This window comes from Hemiscyllium ocellatum, chromosome 44 (genome assembly GCF_020745735.1).
Source record: "Hemiscyllium ocellatum isolate sHemOce1 chromosome 44, sHemOce1.pat.X.cur, whole genome shotgun sequence".
Classification (NCBI taxonomy): Eukaryota; Metazoa; Chordata; class Chondrichthyes; order Orectolobiformes; family Hemiscylliidae; genus Hemiscyllium; species Hemiscyllium ocellatum.
The window spans coordinates 2,647,716-2,673,268 of NC_083444.1; the positions used below are offsets into that span (position 1 = coordinate 2,647,716).

Below are 25,553 nucleotides of genomic sequence, written 5' to 3' on the forward strand. Positions count from 1 at the left end.
TCAGGCCTGTGGCTTCACCTCCCTCTCTCCTGGGGCTTCCAAGGACAACTGAACACAGTGAGTATGCACAAGCAATGAAGCACCAAGTAAAGATCAGGCCCAGTCTTACCATCAGCTGGATAAACCCTGGAGAAAGGAACTCTGACATTAACCCACATCAGCGCGGACTGTGACCAAAGAGTAAAACCCTCTTGGTCAGCAAGGCTGGTTTCTAAAACACACACCCTGTGGGGTGGGGATTGAAAACAGAAATCATGACCCTGTGCCCCTCTCCAAGTCTTTCCCACCAACCCAATCCTCTGAGCAGGGGAATCAGACTCTCAAAAAGAACAAATATTCCCAAATCCTGAATTCCCCAAGGAGTGGCCGCCATTGTTAAAGGGTTGTGGGGTGGCCAAGCTACAGCAAGAGTCACATTCTCTGACCAACGGAGAATGGGTTCCTTACCATGAATGCAAGCTATGTGTTCATTGCTCATTGCCGACACGTGGTTCACACTGGCTCGGTCACTGGTCTTGCACTGCTGCCCTACGGCAGCTCCATCAGTCTCTGATTCTCCGGTACCACCTGCTTGGCTATCAGACTCACACTTGTGCTTGCTGAGACTCGCTGAGCTGCCCTCCCTGCTGTCGTCCTCGCTGCCAAACAGCTGCTCCACCATCTGTGAGCCAATGCTGCACACATGACTGATGACGATGCCATCATCCTCTCTGACCACCCGCTGGCATTCAGCGCCACCGTCTGAGGGGAGCATTTCATCCGGGTCACTCAGGGGGTGACCATTTACTCCCAGCATATCTGCAACATTATTCCAAAGGTCAGAACAAGCAAGATCAGCTGTGATAAAACAAACCATGGCCAGACTAGAGAATGCAATAGGTTAAACACATTGACGATGTGATTTTAATTCCAAAACCGGAGCTTAAATACAGCCAGCCACAAAGAGCAAAAATTCCCACAGCCTGTAAAGATCCTTTGTGAAATAGACCGTCTCAGGTAGGAGATGCAGATACAGAACCACTAAGTCCAGAGGCTGAAGGGTGACTTTATAGAGGTTTATCAAATTACGACGGACATGGAGAGGGGTGGGGAGTCCAAAACTAGACGGCATAGGTTTAAGGTGAAAGGGAAAAGATTTAGAGGGGACCTAGGGGCAACTTTTTCACACAGAGGGTGGTACGTGTATGGAACGAGCTGCCAGATTAAGTGATGGAGGCTGGTACAATGACAACATTTAAAAGGGATCTGGATGGGTATATGAATAGGAAAGATTTAGTGGGATATAGGCCAAGTGCCGATAAATGAGATGAGATTATTTTAAGATATCTGGCCAGAACAGATGAGTTGGTCTGAAGGGTCTGTTTCCCTGCTATACAGCTCTACGACTCTAAAAAAGATGGAAACTCATCATTTGGTTCACATTAACAGTTCTGTAAGGTTTTTTTTCTCAATTTAGAAGTCACATGACACCAGGTGATAGTCCAACGGGTTTATCAGAAATCATAAGCTTTTGAAGCGTAGCCCCTTTGTCAAGTGAAGGGACTCCACCTCGAAGGCACTACACCCCAAAGGCTTGGGACTTCAAATAAACCTGTTGGATTATAACCTGGTGACCCGTGACTTCTGACCTTGTCCACCCCAGGCCAATACTGGCACCTCTACATCATGTTTTTCAATTTAAGTTCAGATTAAAAGTCAGGGTCAGACACTGAAATTTCAAATTTTCCGTTACACAGGCAGGACAGTGCTGAGCGTTGGCAGGTTACTGACAATCAGCTGAAAGTAGCTGCCTTCAACAAAGCATCGTTACTGTAGCTGGGAGCCGAGCTAGAGACTCAGCAGACAGCTTTATAACCACACAAGAAGAAAGGGCTGCCCACATGAGACACGGACTCAAACAGGAAATGGACAGCGGGAGGCCAGAAGGGAACAGTGTCTGCTCAGGCCTAGGGTTTGGGACGGAGAGGAGCTCACAGTGGAAAGGGCAGGCACCAGCAGCTCCATGCAGGTGCAGCATCACAGAAAGCCCTGCAAAAACAGGTTCTGCTCAGAGTATAAACAGTACCCATTGCTCAGTTAAGAAGCAGGACCACAAAGGTAATAATCTCTGGATTAATACTTGAGGCACAAACAAACTGGTATGGGCTAAATTAGACGAAGGCAGGGATTGGTTTGGGAGGCTGATGTGGCACTGTCACCAGTATCAGAAAAACCTGAACTGTACTATTGGGATGGTCTTCACCTATAGCTGGGACCACTGTTCTGGCAAGTTTAAGGTCAGAAGTCACATGACACCACAGCCTCTGACTTTGCCCAGCCCAGTCCAACACTGGCACCTCCACATCCTGGCAAGTCTAAGACGCTATTGAGGACATTAAGCAAATTGTGAGGGAGAGGCATTCCATGGGAAGGTGGAGTAAGTCATGTTGGGAGGAAGAATAGAAGAGTATTGTCTCGATGGAGAGAAACTGCAGAATTCTACGGTACACAATCATCTGAAGGTCTTGGTGTACAAATCACAAAGAATTGGGATGGGGGTGCAGTAAGTGATTGGCAAAGCAAATGGAACGCTGCCTTTATTGAGAGGGGAATAGGAAATACAAGTAGGCAAGTTATGCCACACGTTTCCAAGGCTTCAATGAGACCACATCTGGAATATTATATCCAATTTTCTTACATCTAAAAAAGGACATAATTGCATTCACACTGGTTCAGAGGTTTACTCAAATGATCCCTGGGTCAAAGGGTGATCTTACAAGCAAAGGTTGATCAGATTGAGCCTCTACCCATTTTGTTTAAGTTCCGAAAAATGAGAAGTGACCTGCTGAAAGACATTTAAATGCTGGTGGTGCTGAGGGCGTTGGCAGGGGCATGCTTAGTGAAACCAGGAACCAAGAAGCTCCACTTCCACATTTCAGGGTCTCCCTTTTAAAGCTGAGATGAGGAGATTCTTGCTTTCCCTTGGATGATTGTTCTTCTGTGGAAAGCTCTACCCCAGAGAGCAGGGGATGTTGGAGATTGAGTATAATCTGCTGGTCAGAGGGTTATTCAGGTCCGATATAAAAATGGAATTGAGATCACTATCAGATCAACCATGATCTAATGAAAGGTGGAACAGACTGAATGGCTCCTAATTCCTGTGTTCTTGTGTAATTTACCGCTTCCACAGTGTGTTTGTATGTAGAGAAAAGACATTTGTAATAATGGGGCAGTCATTACAAGAACACAGTGAGCCAAAGAGTAGTGAAAACTCTGCTTTGAATGGAACGGTACTAATCTATACTGAACAGGTAAGCTTTATCCTGAATGAGCCCACACTCTGCACAGTGGACATCTTTGTTAAGTACAATGCCCAACCCTCTCTTATATACCACAGCCTCTGACTGCAAACCATCACTTCCTCCATGCATGCAATCAGCACCCACATTACAGCAGGACAATTCAGAGGAAGATTGCTATAAAAACACCCCTCTATACTCCTTCATTCTTCTATACCCCTTCCCCTGTGAACGCTGTCAAGATTGTTTATTTTATTCACTCATGGGATGTGGGCACTGTTGGTTGGGTCATCATTTCTTGTCCATCCCTAATTGCCCCTTGAGAAGGTGGGGGTGAGCTATCTTCTTGAACCACTGCAGTCCATGTGCTGTAGGAACACTCTCAGTGCCCTCAGGCAGGGAGTTTGGCCCAGCAACATTGAAAGAGCAGTGATATATTTCCAAGCTGGAATGGGGAGTAACTCAGAGGGAAACTTGCAGGGGGTGGTGCTCCTCCCCAGTTGTCCTTTCTCTCTGGGTGGCAGAGGTCATGTGTATGCTGTTGGAGATGTCTTGGTGAATTGCTGCACCTTGGAGATAGATGACACTGCTGTGACTGGTAATGGTGGAATGCATTTGATTGGCACTCCATCTAGTGGGCTGCTTGGTCTTGTTTTCAAGCTTGAGTGTTGTTGGAGCTGCACTTATCCGGGCAAGTGGGGAGTATTCCATCGCACTCTTGCCTTGATCCTTGTGAATTGTAAGATTTTAGTGGGTCAAGAGGTGAGTAACTCATTTAAGAATTCCCAGTCTCTGAGCTGCTGTTGTAACCACAATATTATATAGTAGCCATCACAGTCTACTGACAGTGGTGGGAAATTCAGCGATGATCCATCACTGAAAGTCATGGGGCAATGCTTGAATTCTCTCTCGCATTGAAAAAGTCATTGGTGTACCATAAAAGGTTCCTTTCTGGTTATTAGTTCAAACCTGGATGCCATCTAAATCTTGCTGCATTTGGACAAGGACTGCTACACTTCAGAGGAATCATGAATGATGTCCAACATTCCAATGTGACCAACAAACATCCCTCTCTTTAACATGATGATAAAACTCCTGCAGTGATGCCCTGCACTGAGATGAATGACCTCCCAACAATCATTATTACCATCTTACTAGGAAGTGTGCTACCAGAAGAGAGCTTCCCACTCCCCATCCCAATTCACATCAACACCAGAGGCACCTTAATGCCACACACAGTCAAATGTGGCCTTGGTGTCAGAGCAATCGTCCTCCCCTCAACTCGGAAACTCCCTTCTCTTGCTAATATGCGGATCAAGCCGAAGCAGGATCAGTCCTGATGAAGGGTAATACCTGAAACATTAACTCTCTTACTCCTCAGATTCTGCCTGACCAGAGCCACATTTGATCAACTCTGACTCTCCAGTATCTGCCTTTGGGAGTGAAAGCATACCAAACACCTTCTTCACTGCCCGAAACGTCGATTCTCCTTTTCCTTTGATGCTGCCTGACCTGCTGCGCTTTTCCAGCAACACATTTTTAAGCTCTGATCTCCAGCATCTGCAGTCCTCACTTTCCCCTACCTTCTTCACTATCCTATCTATCTGCAACTATATTTTCAAGGAACTATGAATCTGCACTCCAAGATCTCTTTGTTCAGCAACACTCTCTAGGACCTTACCATTAAGTGGCTAAGTCCTGCACTGATTTACCTTTCCAAAATGCAGCACCTCGCACATATCTAACTCCATCTGCTACTCATCTGATCAAGATCCCATGGTAACCGTCTTCGCTGTCCACTACACCTCCAATTTTGGTGTCATCTGCAAACTAACAAACTATATCTCCTATGTTCACATCCAAATCATTTATATAAACGATGAAAACCCAGCACCAATCCTTGTGGCACTCCACTGGTCACAGGCCTCCAGTCTTAAATGCAAACCTCCACCACCCTCTGTCTTCTACCTTTGAGCCAGTTCTGCATCCAAATGGTTAGTTCTCCCTATATTCCATGAGATCTAATCTTGCTAACCATCAACCATAAGGAACCTTGTCAATTATCTTACTGAAGTTAATATAAATCACGTCCACTGCTCTGCCCTCATCAATCCTCATTGCTACTTCTTCAAAAAACTCAATTAAGTTTGTGAGACATGGCACAAAGCCATGTTGACTATCTCTAATTAGTCCTTGCCTTTCTAAATGCATGTAAATCCTGTCCCTCAGGATTTCTTCCAACAACTTGCCCACCCCTTACCCAACATCAGGCTCACCAGTCTATAGTTCCCTGGCTTTTCCTTACCGCCCTTCTTAAATAGTGGCACCACATTAGCCAGCCTCCAGTCTTCAGGCACCTCACCTGTGACTATCGATGATACAAATTTCTCAGTAAGATTCCCAGTAACCACTTCCCCAGCTTCCCACAGTGTTCTAGGGTACACTTGATCAGGTTCTAGGGATTTATTCACTTTCATGCGTTTCAAGATATCCAGCACTTCCTCCGCTGCAATCTGCACATTTTGCAAGATGTCACCATCTATTTTCCCATTTTCTATATCTTCTATGTCCACAGTAAACACTTGATTGTTGGTGGACAATTAACTCACTGGAGATGACGTTTCCACAAATTGGGATTGTATAATAGACCCTCCCCCAATAGTCAGCGTAAATGTAGGGAAATAGATGGTTACATCTTGGAAAATGTCCATATTACAGAGGAGGAAGTGCTGGATGTCTTAAAATGCATAAAGGTAGATAAATCTGGACTCTCGTTATCTCATTTTTGAGGGTTTCCCATTTTCCAGCCGTCCCTTTACCTGTGAATATCCGTCCCCAATGAACTTTTGAAAGTTCTTGCCTAATACCATCAAAATTGGCCTTCCTCCAATTTAGAATTTCAACTTTTAGATCTGGTCTATCCTTTTCCATCACTTTTAAAACTTATAGGGTTATGGTCACTGGCCCCAAAGTGCTCCCCCACTGACACTTCAGTCACTTGCCCTGCCTTATTTCCCAAGAGTAGGTCAAGTTTTGCACCTTCTCTAGTAGGTACATTCACATACTGAATCAGAACATTGCCTTGGACACACTGACCAAATTCCTCTCCATCTAAACCCTTAACACTTTGGTGTTCCAGTCTATGTTTAGAAAGTTAAAAGCCCCTACCATAACTACCCTATTATTCCTACAGATAGCTGAGATCACCTTACAAATTTGTTTCTCAATTTTACGCTGACTATTGGGGGAGGGTCTATAATACAATCCCAATTTGTGGAAACTTCATCTCCAGCCAGTTAATTGTCCACCAACAATCAAGACTACAATTGAAGTGTCACTGTTTTCACGTGTCTCCATTGCATCCTGGCTCTCTGGATTCCTGCCCAGTGATATTATCACTTTGACACGGCCTCTCTGACTGATTTCAAACATTTCCATTTGTCATACCCTCACTGCCCCCTGCTCGTTGTTATTTACATGCTCACGGCCTTGAATGAGCCCTGTCCATCTCCATCACTATTTTCAGGTCATCACTCAGTCAACCATTCCAATCCTGCCCCTGTCACAAACAACAGCTTCCTCACCACCACCAAACTCCACCACACCTCTATCACCCACCGTCCCACCAATGACCCCCCCCAATCCATAAACCACCTTTCCCCATTGTCCCCCCTCCCCTTTAGACCTCCTTCCTCCATCGCTCTCCTCATCCACAACCCCTCCTCTAACACCCTCCCTCCACACTATTCTCTCATTCACATGATATGCTCTGCAGTTCCCCCCCCTCCCTTACCTGACCCCACATCATCCTCCTCTCATTCAGCCTCAGTTCCCAACTGTCTGCTTTTCTGTTATCACAGCTCCCTCCATGTGTGAGACCTGTTTCATCAGGGGGTCTTCACCCTGTCATTTCTCTGCCCAGGAGCAGCTTGAATGGTCCCAGGTTCTTGGTTGAAAATGTGTTGCTGGAAAAGCGCAGCAGTTCAGGCAGCATCCAAAGAGCAGGAGTATCGACATTTTGGGCATGAGCCCTTCTTCAATTCTCCTGTTCCTTGGATGCTGCCTGACCTGCTGCGCTTTTCCAGCAACACATTTTCAGCTCTGATCTCCAGCATCTGCAGACCTCACTTTCTCCCAGGTTCTTGGTGCCAGGAATGGAGATCTCAGCTTGACCAGCACCCACCTTTGTGCCAACCAGGGAGAGAAAGGCAGCACCATCTTCATCACAACATAATCAAACATTCAACTGCAAAGCTATAGTTTCCCACTGACTCCAATTCCAATATATCTAGCACACACAAATACACCCTGACTGCTGCTTACAAAGGGCAGTGACTTCGCTGACTAGTGCAGATTGTCAGGGCTTTAAATGTTTTGAGATTGTGAATGGTAAAAATAATCGGAGCTTTGATCAGATGGCATTGAGGACTATGAATACCAGGGATGTAATAAATGTGATGGTGGGGCTCGAGTGAAGGTAGCAGGACAGGTTCAGAAAGTGGTTAATAAGACATTCTGGGATGGTAGAGATGGGGCACAAGTTACTGAGGACCTTTATGAAACACTTGTGCAGCACTGTTTGGAGTACGTGTCTTTTTCTGGGTGGTGTGTACTTTTGTGTGCCCTGGGTGACAGGATACACAAAGGATTCACATGAAGTATTGTAGAGACAAGGACATTCAGTTACGAGGTTACAATCTGGCACTCTTCAGCTGAGAGAGTGCAGGGGAGATTTGATTGAGCTGTTCAAAATCATGATGGGTACGGGCACATTCTACAGGGAGGGGCTGGGCAGATTCAACAGGGAGAGGCTGGACAGATTCAATCGGGAGAAACTGATCCCGATCAGAAGGACACAGATTTTAGGTGAAAGACAAAGGGCTCAGCAGCAACATGAGGGTAGCAGTATTTGTGATCCATCCCGAACTATTCTAGGGAAGGATGCAGTACAGAGCCCGACAGTGTGATGGACAGAGATTCCATTGGTAAAAGGAATTGGAATAATTATTTGAAAAGGAAAAAGTTTGCAGGCAGGGAAAGAGAGCAGCTGATGAACTGAATGGTCTCCATCTGCACTGTATCTATTCCACGGAATGAAGTACTTGAGGATATTTATTGTTTTATTGATTGGTTTACAGTGTGGAAGCAACCCTCCAAAAATCACCCCAGCCAGACCCACTCCCCTACCGTATCCCTGTAACCCTGCATTTCCCATGGTCAATCCACCTGGACACTATGGGCAATTTAGCATGGCCAATCCACCCTAAGCTGCACATCTTTGCACAGTGGGAAGAAACCGGAGCACCTGGAGGAAATCCACACAGACACGGGGAGAATGTACAAACTCCACACAGACAGTGGCCTGAGGTGGGGATTGAATTCAGGCCCCTGGCATTGTGAGGCAGCCGTGCTAACCACTGAGCCACTGTGCCACCCCTATGGCATAAATACATTTAAGGGAATGAAAACATGAAATTGCTGGAGAAACTCAGCAGGTCTGGCAGTGTTTGTGGAGAATCAGAGAGAAGCAGAGTTAACATTTCAAATCCAGTGACCCTTTCTTTATTAACTATCATTAACTCTGCTTTCTCTCACCATTGACGCTGCCAGACCTACATCAGTCTCTCCAGCAATTTGTTTCAGATTTCCAGCATCCACAGCTCTCGGTTTGATTTCCCATTGAAAGGAAATTGGATAAACATGTGAGGGAGAAAGGAATCTTAAAGATTTGTTAATTGATGAGATAAGCAGGAGTGGGAACAGACTTAAATGGATCCTGGGCCAGACTAGCACAGAGCCGTTGAGCCGAATGGCCCATTCCTGTGCTGCAAGTTCCACACAAACCCTCCAATTTCAGACACAAATTCATGGGCAGCAAGTCAAGCTTAGTGTTTGTACCTCCTGTTCAGTACAGCGCACACGTCCCCACCGCACGATTCGAGAGGTTTAAACAACTTTGCCAAACCCGCAGTTACCTCCAACGCCACCAAACGGTGTCTGACCAACAGAGAGGTCAGCCTCCTCTGGCTTTGTCCGGCTGGACAGATGTCCTCGCGCTTGCTCCTGAGCACCAAGGTTAATCGAGCCATGACTCAAAGTGTCTCCAGCGGCCTCATCTCGACAAATGTGAAGGGCTTCCTTGGGCCGGGCCACGTACCGGGAATACAAGGGATGATCTCGGTCCAGGAACAGCTTTCCCAGCAACCTCGTGCCTTGGTGAGCGTTTTCTCCATGGTCAATGCCAGCCAGTGGCAGGCCAGCTCTGGAAACCGTGTGGCTGTTGCTCTGTGCCAACGTACCTAAACCCTCCTTTGGCTTCTCTGCTAGGTCGGCTGAAGCACTGCCCCTGAACGAGCCGGGTACTGACGCTGTCATCGAGTTGCTGGCATTCTCCGAGGCGCTCCCTTGGTTTGGGAGTCGGAAGTCCTTGGGCCAGGATTGACAATTGCCAGAGGACAGACCCTGCAGCCTCATGGTGGGGCTTCTGCTGCCAGACTTCAACCACATGTTGTTGCTGCTGCCTTCCAGTGAACGGGGGGCCCGGTGACTCTCTGAGCACATGATTTCCGGCACAAAGTCAGGAGCCACCCTGGGTCTGAACATCTCGCCTGCCTCCAGGCACTTTGCATGCGATTCCCACTCCTGAGCATTCTCTGATGGCTCGTCCACTGATTGCTGAGCAGTGGACAGGCTGTGCTTGGCTCCATGAAGACGAGGTGTACGTCTCTTCCTGAACAGGTTCCAGACCCTCCAGTGGAATGTCAGCGGGGAAATCCGGCGATACAGGAGCATCTGGAAGGCCTGCATCAACTTCCACCTTTTCCGAAAGCGCCGCCTCTTCAGGCCTCTGCAGGATTTAGCAGCTGGTGTCACCCTGCACCTGCTCAGCAGGGTCCCTTGTTGGTCTGCAGCTCCAGCAAACAGACCACACGCCGCACTGTTGTTGGAGAAGGTACACTTCCTGTCTGACTGATTGGAACTAACCCGAGAGTCCATGGCCTTCTGAAAGGGAACACTGCACCCTGCCACTTCCCAGTCGGTTGCCAACCCCCAGTCGCTCACGGCCTTTTCCGACAGCACCTCAAAGACCGCTTTCCTCTTTCTCGACAGGTTGTTGCAGGTGCTGTGATTGGCTGAGGAGGGGCTGCCATCCTTCTGCACCCTCCCCTCCACTGAATTTGAAGCACTGTATCCCTTGTGTTCCCGGAACCAGCCCTCTATCGATGGAGGCTTCTCACTCCTACCTTGGAACTCCATCTCCCTGCTGAGGGACGGTCACTCTTGTTTGGAGGACAATGGGATGGGATGTGTGAGATCAATCTGCTGCTGGTGCTTCTGTCCTTGGGCGTTATCTCGCATACTTCACAGCGACCTGGAGGTGAGAAATTGGGGATTTTAGTTTGAATTTTATACTCTCCCACTTCGTGTCACAATTCTGAAAGATCCCTCTGATACCTCACTCCATCGTCCTTGTGGCAGTAAGCAGCATTGACTGCATGCTGCAGCCGAAACAAGACCAACACAGGATACATTCACGTTCCTAGCCTGCCTGCAGAGTCCACTAAACACAGACGAGCACCAGGAATTTCACCCACACCATTCCGATAACTTGGATTAAAATCAGCTGCATGCAAGTAGAGAAAGCTACACTTTATCCTGACCTGAGAAAAGGACAAAGTAAAGCTCAGATCAGTTTTCACCCTCTAACTGCTTCATGAGTTCAGCTGCGGCTGTCAGGCGGTTCTTCATGTTTGTCAGAGAGACGTACAGCACAGAAACAGACCCTTCGGTCCAACCTGTCCATGCCGACCAGATATCCTAACCTAATCTAGTCCCACCTGCCAGCATCCAGCCCATATCCCTCCAAACCCTTCCTATTCATATACTCATCCAGATGCCTTTTAAATGCTGTAATTGTACCAGCTTCCACCACTTCCTCTGGCAACTCACTCCATACACACACCACCCTCTGTGCGAAAAAGTTGGCCCTTAGGTCTCTTTTATATCTTTCCCTTCTCACCCTAAACCTATGCCCTCTAGCTGTGGACTCCCCCACCCTAGGGAAGAGACTGTTTACCCTATCCATGTCCTTCATGATTTTATAAACCTCAGTAAGGTCACCGCTCAGCCTGTACCACCTCACCCCATAGCCTGCCATCTCCGTAACCACCACCTTCAGCATTAGAGAACCCACAATCTCTGCGCCCCCTCCCCTCCACCCCTGAGAACCCATTACAGTCCATTTGGAGCTCATTTGAGCATCCTTTTCCAATCACTTCACTATTAGTGGCACTACCAGGCTCCGCAGTTCTGAAAGTCCCTCCTGAAACCACATGAAGGAACATCAAAAACAGAAGCAAGTCTAGTTCCATGTATTATACGGAGGCTGTGCTGCCATTTCAATCATCCTCAGCATCATCCATCCTCCCAACTGGTAACTGGGTCCATAAACATGATCTATCTCCACCTTGAATGCACTCAATGACAAAGAATCCAGAGCGCTGAAAGATAGGGAATCCCCAAATATCCACAGCTCTTTCTCTGGGACAGGGAATTCCATCATTTACAACTCTCTGTGATTGAACAAGTTTCTCATCTTAGGCCAGTCCTGCATCCTTCACCACGTCTCCTCTTAAACTCTCCCTTTCTACTCCTCTCCTTCTTTAAGACAAAGACAGAAAATCCACTTCAATTGACCTAGCTTTCAGTCACCCAACCTATCTAATCTATGTGGCTCAGTGTCAATTCTTTGTCTGACAGTCTATGACTCTATGACAACACCCATCCAGTGAAGTTGTATAAACACACAAGATGTAGCTGTTGTTGCTCTCCATCTCCTCTTCCACATTATTCATGCCAAAGTCAGCAAGAAACCAATCTGGTTGGTAAAAACAAGGACTGCAGATGCTGGAACTCAGAGCCTAGATTAGAGTGGTGCTGGAAAAGCACAGCAGGTCAGGCAGCATCCGAGGAGCAGGAAAATCATTTCAGACAAAAGCCCATCATCAGGAATAGAGGCAGGGTGCCTGCAGAGTGGAGAGATAAATAAGAGGGGGTGGGGGTGGGGAGAAACTAGCATTGAGTACAATAGGTGAATGGGGATGGGGATGGGGGTGATAGATCAAAGGGGAGGGTGGGGGAAGGTAACAAAGAATACAATGGGTGAATGGGAGGTGGGGATTCAGGTAATAGGTCAGAGAGGAGGGTGAGGGAAGGTAGCAAAGAGTAAAATAAATTTGCCAAAAACGGATACCCACGCAACTTTATCACCAGATGCCTAAGAGATAGACCGAGGAACGAGGACATGCCACAACCAAAAGGACTAGCCACTCTACCATACGTCAGGAGCGTCTCAGAACTGACAGCCAGACTACTGCGACCCTTAGGACTCATAACAGCACACAAGCCAACATCCACACTCAGACAACAACTCACTAGAACAAAGGACCCAATACCCAGCATGAGCCAAACTAACGTAGTTTACAAAATACCATGCAAGGACTGCACAAAACACTATATAGGACAAACAGGAAGACAGCTAACAATCCGCATCCATGAACATCAGCTAGCCACAAAACGACACGACCAGCTATCTCTAGTAGCCATACACTCAGACAACCAGCAACATGAATTTGACTGGGAAAACACCACTATCATAGGACAAGCCAGACAGAGAACAGCCAGAGAATTCCTAGAAGCATGGCATTCATCCCCAAACTCCATCAACAGACACATTGACCTGGACACCATATACAAATCACTGCAGCTGAAACTGACACCCGGAAACGGCAAGAACATCCATCAACAGACACATCGACCTGGACCCCACATACAAATCACTGCAGCTGAAACTGACACCCGGAAACGGCAAGAACATCCATCAACAGACACATCGACCTGGACCCCACATACAAATCACTGCAGCTGAAACTGACACCCGGAAGCGGCAAGAACAAACCAATATAAATACCGGAAGAAACATCAAAGCAGCGCTTCACACGAGGCTCCAACAGCACTGATGATGTTCCCTAGCCAGGGAACGAAACGTTTGCAGCAAAAACTTCCAGCTCGGCGAGCAGAACCACAACAAAGGATGTTGTGAAACTTGAAAGGGTTCAGAAAATATTTACAAGGATGTTGCCAGGGTTGGAGGGTTTGAGCTACAGGGAGAGACTAAACAGGCTGGGGCTGTTTTCCCTGGAGCGTCAGAGGCCGAGGGGTGAAATTACAAAGGTTTATAAAATCATAAGGGATAGGATAAATAGTCAAGGTCTTTTTCCCAGGGTAAGGGAGTTTAAGGGCATTGGTTTAAGGTGAGAGGGGAAAGATTTAAAAGGACCTCAGGGGCAACTTTTTCACACAGAGGGTGGTGCGTGTATGGAATGAGCTGCCAGAGGAAGTGGTGGAGGCCGGTACAATTGCAACATTTAAAAGGCATCTGGATGTGTATATGAATAGGAAGGGTTTGGAGGGAGATGGGCCAAATGCTGGCAAATGGGACTAGATTAATTTAGGATAGCTGGTCAGTATGGACAAGTTGGAATGAAAGGTCTGTTTCCCTGCTACACAACTCTATGACTCTAAAGGCTGTGAAAGCAGAGTCTCCGTCTCTTTATAAGGTAGAGGTGGAAAGTTTCTTGAAAAGCAAGGGAGTGTACATTACAGGGGTGTGTGAAGTTACCAGATTAGCCTTGATCACACCAAAACGCACAGCCGCTTTGAGGGACCAAATGGCCTACCTGCTCCACAAAACTACATATAAAACTACAGGAACAACTCTGTTCCACTACATAAATCAGGCATCAATTTTCCACAATTTTATAAAGGCTTACATTTCTACAATGTCTTTCATCTCCTCAGTGCTGTCCCAACAAATGTTACAGCCAATAAAGCAGCAACAGAAAATGCTGGAGATATTCAGCAGGTCAAGCAGGATCAGGAGAGAGAAACAAAGCAAATGTTACAAATTCCAAGAGCATTGGATGCAAAGCATTAACTCTATCTCTCTCTCCACAGCTTAATGTTCCAGGATATAGATGCCATAGGAAAGATAGAAAGGAGGGTAAGAGGTTACATTTTGTTTATAGATTACATTACGGCTGCATTCAGGGAGGATATTCCTGGGAGTACGTCCAGTGAAATTATGTGGGCAGAGTGAGAAATAAGAAAGGGACGATCACCTTATTGGGATTGTATTACAGGCTCCCCAATAGTCAGAGGGAAATTGAGAAGCAATAATAGGGTGGTTATGGTCGGGGATTTTAACTTTCCAAACATAGACTGGGGCTGCCATAGTGTTAAGGGTTTGGATGAGTGTACAAGAAAATTTTCTGATTCAGTATGTGGATGTACCTACTTGAGAAGGAGAAAACTTGACCTACTTTTGGGAAATAAAGCAGGGCAGGTGACTGAGGTGTCTGTGGGGGAGCACTTTGGGGCCAGTGACCATAATTCTATAAGTTTTAAAATAGTAAGGATACACTTCATCTAAAAGTTAAAATTCTAATTTGGAGTAAGGCCAATTTTGACAGCATTAGGAAAGATCTTTCAAAAGTTGATTGGGGGGAGGCTGTTCACAAGTAAAGGGACGGGTGGAAAGTAGGATGCCTTCAGAAATGAGATAACGAGAGTTCAGAGACAGTACGTTCCTGTTAAGGTGAAGGGCAAGGCTGGAAGGTGTACGGAATGCTGGATATCTAGAGAAATTGAGGCTCTGTTCAGGAAACAGAATGAGACATATGTCAAGTATAGACAGTTGGATTGAGTGAATCCCTCAAGGAGTACATGGCAGGAGGATACTTGAGGGGAATCAGGAGGGCAAAAAGGGGACATGAGATATCTTTGACAAAGGGTTAAGGAAAATGCAAAGAGATTCAACAAATACAATAATTCGAGACAGAACAGAGTCCCTCCAAGATCAATAAGATCTCTGCAGAAGATGGAATGAGATACTAAATGAGTATTTCTCCCAAGTATTTACTGTGGCGAAGGAAGGAATACATAAAGTTGAATAACTCCCTGGGACATGATCAGATGTTTCCCAGAACTTTGTGGGAAGCTAGGGAAGTGATTGTTGTGCCCCGCTGAGATATTTGTATCATCGATAGTCACAGGTTAGGTGCCGGAAGACTGGAGGTTGGTTAATGTGGTGCCATTATTTAAAAAAAGGTGGTAAGGAAAAGCCAGGGAACTACAGACTGATGAGCCTGACATTAGTGGTGGGCAAGTTGTTGTAGGTGACTCTGAGAGACAGGATTTACACACACTTAGAAAGCAAGGAATAATTAGGGATAGTCAACATGGCTTTGCGTATTGGAAGGAGAAAGTGAGGACTGCAGATGCTGGAGGTCAGAGCTGAAAATGTGTTGCTGGAAAAGCGCAGCAGGTTAGGCAGCATCCAAGGACCAGGAGAATCGACGTTTCGGGCATGAGCCCTTCTTCAGGAATGAGGAAAGTGTGTCCAGCAGGCTAAGATAAAAGGTAGGGAGGAGGGACTTGGGGCAGGGGCGTTGGAAATGCGATAGGTGGAAGAAGGTTAAGGTGAGGGTGATAGGCCGGAGTGGGGGTGGGGCGGAGAGGCCAGGAAGAAGAAAAAGATTGCAGGTTAGGAAGGTGGTGCTGAATTCGAGGGTTGGGACTGAGACAAGCTGGGGGAAGGGGAAACAAGTAAACTGGAGAAATCTGAGTTCATCCCTTGTGGTTGGAGGGTTCCTGGGCGGAAGATGAGGCGCTCTTCCTCCAGCCGTCGTGTTGTTATGGTCTGACGATGGAGGAGTCCAAGGACCTGCATGTCCTTGGTGGAGTGGGAGGGGGAGTTAACGTGGGTGGTTGGGTTGGTTGGTCTGGGTGTCCCAGAGGTGTTCTCTGAAACGTGCCGCAAGTAGGCGGCCTGTCTCCCCAATATAGAGGAGGCCACATTGGGTGCAGCGGATGCAATAGATGATGTGTGTGGAGTTACAGGTGAATTTGTGGCGAATATGGAAGGATCCCTTGGGGCCTTGGAGAGAAGTAAGGGGGGAGGTGTGGACGCAAATTTTGCATTTCTTGCGGTTGCAGGGGAAGGTGCCGGGAGTAGAGGTTGGGTTGGTGGGGGGTGTGGACCTGATGAGGGAGTCACGGAGGGAGTGGTCTTTTCGGAACGCTGATAGGGGAGGGAAGGGAAGTATATCCCTGGTGGTGGGGTCCGTTTGGAGGTGGCGGAAATGACGATGGATGATACGCTGTATGCAGAGGTTGGTGGGGTGGTAGGTGAGGACCAGTGGGGTTCTGTCCTGGTGGCGGTTGGAGGGGCGGGGCTTAAGGGCGGAGGAGCGGGAAGTGGAGGAGATGCGGTGGAGGGCATCGTCGATCACGTGTGGGGGGAAATTGCGATCTTTGAAGAAAGAGGTCATCTGGGTTGTTCGGTATTGGAACTGGTCCTCCTGGGAGCAGATGCGGCGGAGACGAAGGAATTGGGAATATGGGATGGCGTTTTTACAGGGGGCAGAGTGGGAGGAGGTGTAGTCTAGGTTGCTGTGGGAGTCGGTTGGGTTATAGAAAATGTCCGTGTTGATTCGGTCGCCCGAGATAGAAATGGAGATGTCTAGGAAGGGGAGGGAGGAGTCTGAGACGGTCCAGGTAAATTTGAGGTCGGGGTGGAAGGTAAATTAGTAAAGTGGATGAACTGTTCAACCTCCTCGTGGGAGCACGAGGCAGCACCGATACAGTCATTGATGTAGTGGAGGAAAAGGTGGGGGATGGTGCCAGTGTAGCTGCGGAAAATGGATTGTTCCACATATCCTACGAAGAGGCAGGCATAGCTGGGCCCATGCTGGTGCCCATGGCAACTCCTTTGGTTACTGGTTGGTACGGTGGGAAAGGAAGAAGCGGAGGGCTTCGAGTCCTTCGTGATGGGGGATGGAGGTGTACAGGGACTGGATGTCCATGGTGAAGATAAGGCGTTGGGGACCAGGGAAGCGAAAATCATGGAGGTGGTGGAGGGTGTGGGTTGTGTCCCGAACATAGGTGGGGAAGTTCTTGGACTAAGGGGGACAGGACCGTGTTGAGGTATGCAGAAATGAGTTCAGTGGGGCCGGAGCAGGCTGAGACAATGGGTCAGCCGGGCAGTCAGGTTTGTGGATTTTGGGCAGGAGGTAGAAACGGGCGGTGCGGGGTTGTGGGACTATGAGGTTGGAGGCAGTGGATGGGAGATCCCCTGAGGAGATGAGGTTATGGATGGTCTGGGAGATGATGGTTTGGTGGTGGGAGGTGGTGTATTGGAAATCATGTCTCACTAACTTTACTGAATTATTTTCAAGAAATGACAAAGATGATTGATGAAGGCAAAGCAGTAGACCCTGTCTATGTGGATTTCAGCATGGCATTCAACAAGGCTCCACATGGTAGACTGGTTAGCAAGGTTAGATCACTTGGAATACACAGGGGGAGCTCGGCAGTTGGATACAAAATTGGCTAGGAGGTAGGAGACAGAGGATGGTGGTGGTGCAGGGTTGGATGGAGGCCTGTGACGAGTGTGTGCTGCATGGATGGGTGCTGGGTCCACTGCTTTTTGTCATTTATACAAATGATATGGATGTGTGTATAGGAGGTATGGTTTGTATGTTTGCAGCTGACACCAAAATTGGTGGCGTAGTGGACACCGAAGAAGGCTATCCCAAAGTGCAAATGGACCAAGAACTGGCAGATGGAGTTTAATTTAGATAAATACAAGGTGTTTTATTTTGGCAAGGCATATCAGAGCAAGACTTATACTTAATGGTAAGGTCCGAGGGAGTGTTACTGAACCAAGAGACTTTGGGGTATAGGTTGATAGCTCCTTGAAAGTGGAGCCACAGATAGACAGGTAGTGAGCACAGCATTTGGTGCACTTGCTTTTTCAATACACTGATGCATTGAATCCAGAGTTGGCATGTCATAGAGATGTACAGCACGGAAACACACACCCTTAGGCCCAACCCGTCCATGCCGACCAGATATCCCAATCCAATCAAGTCCCACCTGCCAGCACCCGGCCCATATCCCTCCAAACCCTTCTTATTCATATCCCCATCCAAATGCCTTTTAAATGTTACAATTGTACCAGCCTCCACCACTTCCTCTGGCACCTCATTCCACACACGTATCATCCTCTGTGTGAAAATGTGTTCTTTTATATCTTTCTCCTCTCACCTTAAACGTATGCCCTCTAGTTCTGGACTCCCCCACTCCAGGGAAAAGACTATGTCTATTTACCCTATCCATGCCCCTCATGATTTTATAAACCTCTATAAAGTCACCCCTCAGCCTCCGACGCTCCAGGGAAAACAGCCCCAGCCTGTTCAGCCTCTCCCTATAGCTCAAATCCTCCAACCCTGGCAACATCCTTGTAAATCTTTTCTGAACCCTTTCAAGTTTCACAACATCTTTTCAATAGGAAGGAGACCAGAACTGCATGCAATATTCCAACAGTGGCCTAACCAACGTCCTGTACAACTGTAACATGACCTCCCAACCCCTGTACTCAATACAAATGGCCTGTTTCTACATTGCAGGGTTTCTTAAAAAAAAGAATCTTTTTTTGAGGCTACAATTTCAAGACAATTTGGAGAAATTTCCAAGAGGATGTGCAACTTGATCCCACAGGGAGCACCTCAGCAAATACTGTCATTACATTTCAATGAGATGATAAATACACAAGAAGGGAAGGAACTGATGGGATGAGAAGGAGGGTGGCTGGATGCTCCTGTTCCCCTGATCCCGGAAGTTATATATAAAATGGGTATGAAGTTTCCAACAGAGATTTTTTATCAACATGAAGAAAAACACAGACATCTCCCGTGCAAATAAGTCATATCAGATCTAAATAAAGCATTTTGGAAGGCCAGTCTTCAGAGAAAGTCATTCTTCACCATTCACCAGCAAACCCCCCAGCCCTCTCACCTCACCACCCACTTCCCTCAACTGCTCTGTTCCCCAGCCCCTTCTACCCCTTCCCCCATCTGCTCACACACTTCGCCACCTTAACCCAAAGTCCTCTCCTGGTCCTGACACTCTATTTAGCACCACTTACTCCCCCAGACATCCACAACATTGTGCCCCTTCTCCCTCATTCCTGCATCCCCTTTTCCCCCAGCTCCTGTGACCTCCTCCCATGGCTGGTCCTGCCTAATCCCCTCACATCCCTCCGCATGACTCACCTCTCTTACCCCCAAATTGTGCAACGGTCCACAACCACCCCTCCCTACTCACAAGGCCACAACGTCACCTTCAACACTCATAATCTCCTCAGTCTGCTACCCCCCCATTCCAAAACCACACCTCTCCCTTCCCACCCACTCCTTGCCACCCTCCCTCACACACCCTTCAGCCCCCACATATTCCTCACTCCACCACACTCACCCCTCAGCCTCTCCACCCCGCCCCCAATCTTGTTCTCCCCCATGATCACTCACCCACCTCCTCACTCTGCCCCACTCATCCCTCACCTCACGACTCATCCTTCACACCCCTCCCCCAACTCACTCCTCATCCTCCACCACCCACTCCCCACTGCATGCCCTCTTCCCTATACTGCCTCATCCCCTTGACCCAGACCCCACCCCCACCCATTCCCCTGCACATCGTTCTCCCCAAGCCACTGCACATTGTCCGACATTCAGACCCCACGGCACTCCTCCAGACAACCATCACCCTCACACATGCTCCTCACCCACCCCCACCGATTACACCCAACGCTCCGCTCCCCTCCCCCACCGACTCCCCACCCGGACCCCCCCATTCCTCCCCTCCCACACACACCCCAGCCCTCAGCCCCCTGCCCCGACACCCCATTCCCACACCCCTCCGCAACTCATAACCCATCCCCCACTCCCCTTCACAATCCACATACCCACAAGCACAGGCACCCCACCTCTCCCCTCCCGACTCACCATCCCTCCCCACACACACCCACACCCCCTCCGACTCCCCGCTCCCTCCCCATTCCCCCTCACCAAACCTCACCCCCCCACCATCCTCACTCCCCCCTCACCCCCATTATCCTCACTCACCCCCTCACACCCACCATCCTCACTCCCCCCCTCACCCCCACCATCCTCACTCCCCCCCTCACCCCCATTATCCTCACTCACCCCCTCACACCCACCATCCTCACTCCCCCCCCCTCACACCCACCATCCTCACTCCCCCCTCACCCCCACCATCCTCACTCCCCCCCTCACCCCCACCATCCTCACTCCCCCCCTCACCCCCACCATCCTCACTCCCCCCCTCACCCCCACCATCCTCACTCCCCCCCTCACCCCCACCATCCTCACTCCCCCCCTCACCCCCACCATCCTCACTCCCCCCTCACCCCCACCATCCTCACTCCCCCCCCTCACCCCCACCATCCTCACTCCCCCCCCTCACCCCCACCATCCTCACTCCCCCCCCTCACCCCCACCATCCTCACTCCCCCCCCTCACCCCCACCATCCTCACTCCCCCCTCACCCCCACCATCCTCACTCCCCCCTCACCCCCACCATCCTCACTCCCCCCCTCACCCCCACCATCCTCACTCCCCCCCTCACCCCCACCATCCTCACTCCCCCCTCACCCCCACCATCCTCACTCCCCCCCTCACCCCCACCATCCTCACTCCCCCCCCACACCCCCACCATCCTCACTCCCCCCTCACCCCCACCATCCTCACTCCCCCCTCACCCCCACCATCCTCACTCCCCCCACCATCCTCACTACCCCCTCACCACCACCCTCACTCCCCTCCCTCACTCGCCCACCCCCACCATCCTCACTCCCCCCCCTCACCCCCACCATCCTCACTCCCCCCTCACCCCCACCATCCTCACTCCCCCCACCATCCTCACTACCCCCTCACCACCACCCTCACTCCCCTCCCTCACTCGCCCACCCCCACCATCCTCACTCCCCCCCCTCACCCCCACCATCCTCACTCCCCCCTCACCCCCACCATCCTCACTCCCCCCACCATCCTCACTACCCCCTCACCACCACCCTCACTCCCCTCCCTCACTCGCCCCGCACCCCCACCATCCTCACTCCCCCCCACCATCCTCACTCCCCTCCCTCACCCCCACCATCCTCACTCCCCCCTCACCCCCACCATCCTCACTCCCCCCACCATCCTCACTACCCCCTCACCACCACCCTCACTCCCCTCCCTCACTCGCCCCGCACCCCCACCATCCTCACTCCCCCCCACCATCCTCACTCCCCCCTCACCACCACCATCCTCACTCCCCTCCCTCACCCCCACCATCCTCACTCCCCCCACCATCCTCACTACCCCCTCACCACCACCCTCACTCCCCTCCCTCACTCCCCCCTCACCACCATCATCCTCACTCCCCTCCCTCACCCCCACCATCCTCACTCCCCCCCACCCCCACCATCCTCACTCCCCCCCACCCCCACATCCTCACTCCCCCCCACCCCCACATCCTCACTCCCCCCCACCCCCACATCCTCACTCACCCCACCATCCTCACTCCCACTGATTCCCCACCACCCGCACGCCCCCCCCACCCCCACCCTCCTCACTCCACCCCCACCATCCTCACTCACCCCCACCCCAACCCCCTACCGTCCTCATGCCCCCCCACCCCACCATCCTCACTCCCCCCCCACCATCTTCACTCCCCCCACACCATCCTCACTCCCCCCACACCATCCTCACTCCCCCCACACCTCCCACCATCCTCACTCCCCCCTCACCCCCACCATCCCCACTCCCCCCACACCATCCTCACTCCCCCCACACCATCCTCACTCCCCCCACACCATCCTCACTCCCCCCTCACCCCCACCATCCCCACTCCCCCCCCACCATCCTCACTCCCCCCCCACCATCCTCACTCCCCCCCCCCACCATCCTCACTCCCCCCCCACCCCCCACCATCCTCACTCCCCCCTCACCCCCACCATCCCCACTCCACCCCCACCATCCTCACTCCACCCCCACCATCCTCACTCCCCCCATCCTCACTTCCCACCATCCTCACTCCCAACTCACCCCCATCATCCTCACGCCCCCCTCACCCCCACACCCAACCTCACCATCCTCACGTCCCCCAAAAACCACCGTCCTCACTCCAACCCCACCCCCACCATCCTCACTCCAACCCCACCCCCACCGTCCCCCCCCAACCCCCACCGTCCTCACTCCCCCCCAACCCCCACCGTCCTCACTCCCCCCCAACCCCCACCGTCCTCACTCGCCCTCACCCCCCACCGTCTTCACTCCCCCCTCACGCCCCACCGTCTTCACTCCCCCCTCACGCCCCACCGTCTTCACTCCCCCCTCACCCCCCACCATCCTCACTCCCCCCTCAGCCCCCCCCACCTCCACCATCCTCACTCCCCCCTCAGCCCCCACCATCCTCACTTCCCCCTCACCCCCCACCATCCTCACTCCCCCCTCACCCCCCACCATCCTCACTCCCCCCTCACCCCCCACCATCCTCACTTCCCCCTCACCCCCCACCATCCTCACTCCCCCCTCACCCCCCACCATCCTCACTCCCCCCTCACCCCCCACCCCCCCTCACCCCCCACCATCCTCACTCCCCCCCTCACTCCCCACCATCCTCACTCCCCACCATCCTCACACCCCCTCCACCCCAACCGTCCTCACTCACCCCCAAACCGCACCGCCCTCACTCCCCCCCACCCCACATCCTCACTCACCCCACATCCTCACTCCCCCCCACCCCCCCACATCCTCACTCCCCCCCCACCCCCACATCCTCACTCCCCCCGCACCCCCACATCCTCACTCCCCCCGCACCCCCACCATTCCCCCCACCCCCACGTCCTCACTCCCCCCCAACCCCACCCCACCATCCTCACTCCCACTGATTCCCCACCACCCGCACGCCCCCCCACCCCCACCCTCCTCACTCCACCCCCACCATCCTCACTCACCCCCACCCCAACCGCCTACCGTCCTCACGCCCCCCAACCCCACCATCCTCACTCCCCCCACACCATCCTCACTCCCCCTACACCATCCTCACTCCCCCTACACCATCCTCACTCCCCCTCCACCATCCTCATTTCCCCCCCCACCATCCTCACTCCCCCCCTCACCCCCCACCATCCTCACTCCCCCCGCACGCCCCACCATCCTCACTCCCCCCGCACCCCCCACCATCCTCACTCCCCCCTCCCCCCTCACCATCCTCACTCCCCCCGCACCCCCCACCATCCTCACTCCCCCCTCACCCCCCCCCATCCTCACTCCCCCCTCACCCCCCACCATCCTCACTCCCCCCTCACCCCCCACCATCCTCACTCCCCCCTCACCCCCCACCATCCTCACTCCCCCCTCACCCCCCACCATCCTCACTCCCCCCTCACCCCCCACCATCCTCACTCCCCCCTCACCATCCTCACTCCCCCCTCACCCCCCACCATCCCCACTCCACCCCCACCATCCTCACTCCCCCTCACCATCCTCACTCCCCCCCATCCTCACTTCCCACCATCCTCACTCCCCCCCCATCCTCACTTCCCACCATCCTCACTCCCAACTCACCCCCATCATCCTCACGCCCCCCTCACCCCCACACCCAACCTCACCATCCTCACGTCCCCCAAAAACCACCGTCCTCACTCCAACCCCACCCCCACCATCCTCACTCACCCCCACCCCAACCGTCCTCACTCGCCCTCACCCCCCACCGTCCTCACTCCCCCCTCACCCCCACCGTCCTCACTCCCCCCTCACCCCCCACCGTCCTCACTCCCCCCTCACCCCCCACCGTCCTCACTCCCCCCTCACCATCCTCACTCCCCCCTCAGCCCCACCCCCACCTCCACCATCCTCACTCCCCCCTCACCATCCTCACTCCCCCCTCACCCCCCACCATCCTCACTCCCCCCCTCACCCCCCCACCATCCTCACTCCCCCCTCACCCCCCACCCCCCCTCACCCCAACCGTCCTCACTCACCCCCAAACCGCACCGCCCTCACTCCCCCCCCACCCCCACATCCTCACTCACCCCCACATCCTCACTCACCCCCACATCCTCACTCACCCCCACCCCCACATCCTCACTCCCCCCGCACCCCCACCATTCCCCCCACCCCCACGTCCTCACTCCCCCCCAACCCCACCCCACCATCCTCACTCCCACTGATTCCCCACCACCCCCACGCCCCGCCACCCCCCACCCTCCTCACTCCACCCCCACCATCCTCACTCACCCCCACCCCAACCCCCTACCGTCCTCACGCCCCCCAACCCCACCATCCTCACTCCCCCCACACCATCCTCATTTCCCCCTCCACCATCCTCATTTCACCCCCCACCATCCTCACTCCCCCCCCACCCCCCACCATCCTCACTCCCCCCCATCCTCACTCCCCCCCTCACCCCCCACCATCCTCACTCCCCCCCATCCTCACTCCCCCCCATCCTCACTCCCCCCCTCACCCCCCACCATCCTCACTCCCCCCCTCACCCCCCACCATCCTCACTCCCCCCCTCACCCCCCACCATCCTCACTCCCCCCCTCACCCCCCACCATCCTCACTCCCCCCTCACCCCCCACCATCCTCACACCCCCCCACCCCAACCGTCCTCACTCACCCCCAAACCGCACCGTCCTCACTCACCCCAACCCCCACCGTCCTCACTCACCCCAACCCCCACCGTCCTCACTCACCCCAACCCCCACCGTCCTCACTCCCCCCTCACCGTCCTCACTCCCCCCTCACCCCCCCCACCATCCTCACTCCCCCTCACCATCCTCACTCCCCCCTTACCCACCCACGGTCCTCACTCACCCCTCACCCCCCCACCGTCCTCACTCCCCCCACCCTCACCCCCACTGTCCTCATGCCCCCCCAACCCCCACCGTCCTCACTCACCCCAACCCCCACCGTCCTCACTCACCCCAACCCCCACCGTCCTCACTCCCCCCTCACCGTCCTCACTCCCCCCTCACCCCCCACCATCCTCACTCCCCCCTCACCGTCCTCACTCCCCCCTCACCCCCCACCATCCTCACTCCCCCCTCACCATCCTCACTCCCCCCTTACCCCCCCACGGTCCTCACTCACCCCTCACCCCCCCACCGTCCTCACTCCCCCCTCACCGTCCTCACTCCCCCCACCCTCACCCCCACTGTCCTCATGCCCCCCCAACCCCCACCGTCCTCACTCCCCCCCAACCCCCACCGTCCTCACTCCCCCCAACCCCCACCGTCCTCACTCCCCCCAACCCCCACCGTCCTCACTCACCCCAACCCCCACCGTCCTCACTCACCCC

At 52.3% G+C, this 25,553-nt stretch overlaps 1 protein-coding gene across 2 annotated transcripts in view; it reads right to left on the reverse strand.

Moving 5' to 3' along the window:
• Window positions 1–25,553, reverse strand: part of LOC132835176 (uncharacterized) — a 46,681-nt gene that overhangs the window by 19,985 nt on the left and 1,143 nt on the right. For both annotated transcript variants that reach the window (XM_060854525.1, XM_060854526.1), the window contains exons 2-3: window positions 9,254–10,650; window positions 448–798 (exon numbers count right to left, since the gene is read on the reverse strand). In XM_060854525.1, coding sequence (XP_060710508.1) covers window positions 448–798; window positions 9,254–10,535 — 1,633 coding nt within the window. In that variant the 5' untranslated portion in view covers window positions 10,536–10,650. The remainder of the gene's footprint in view (window positions 1–447; window positions 799–9,253; window positions 10,651–25,553) is intronic.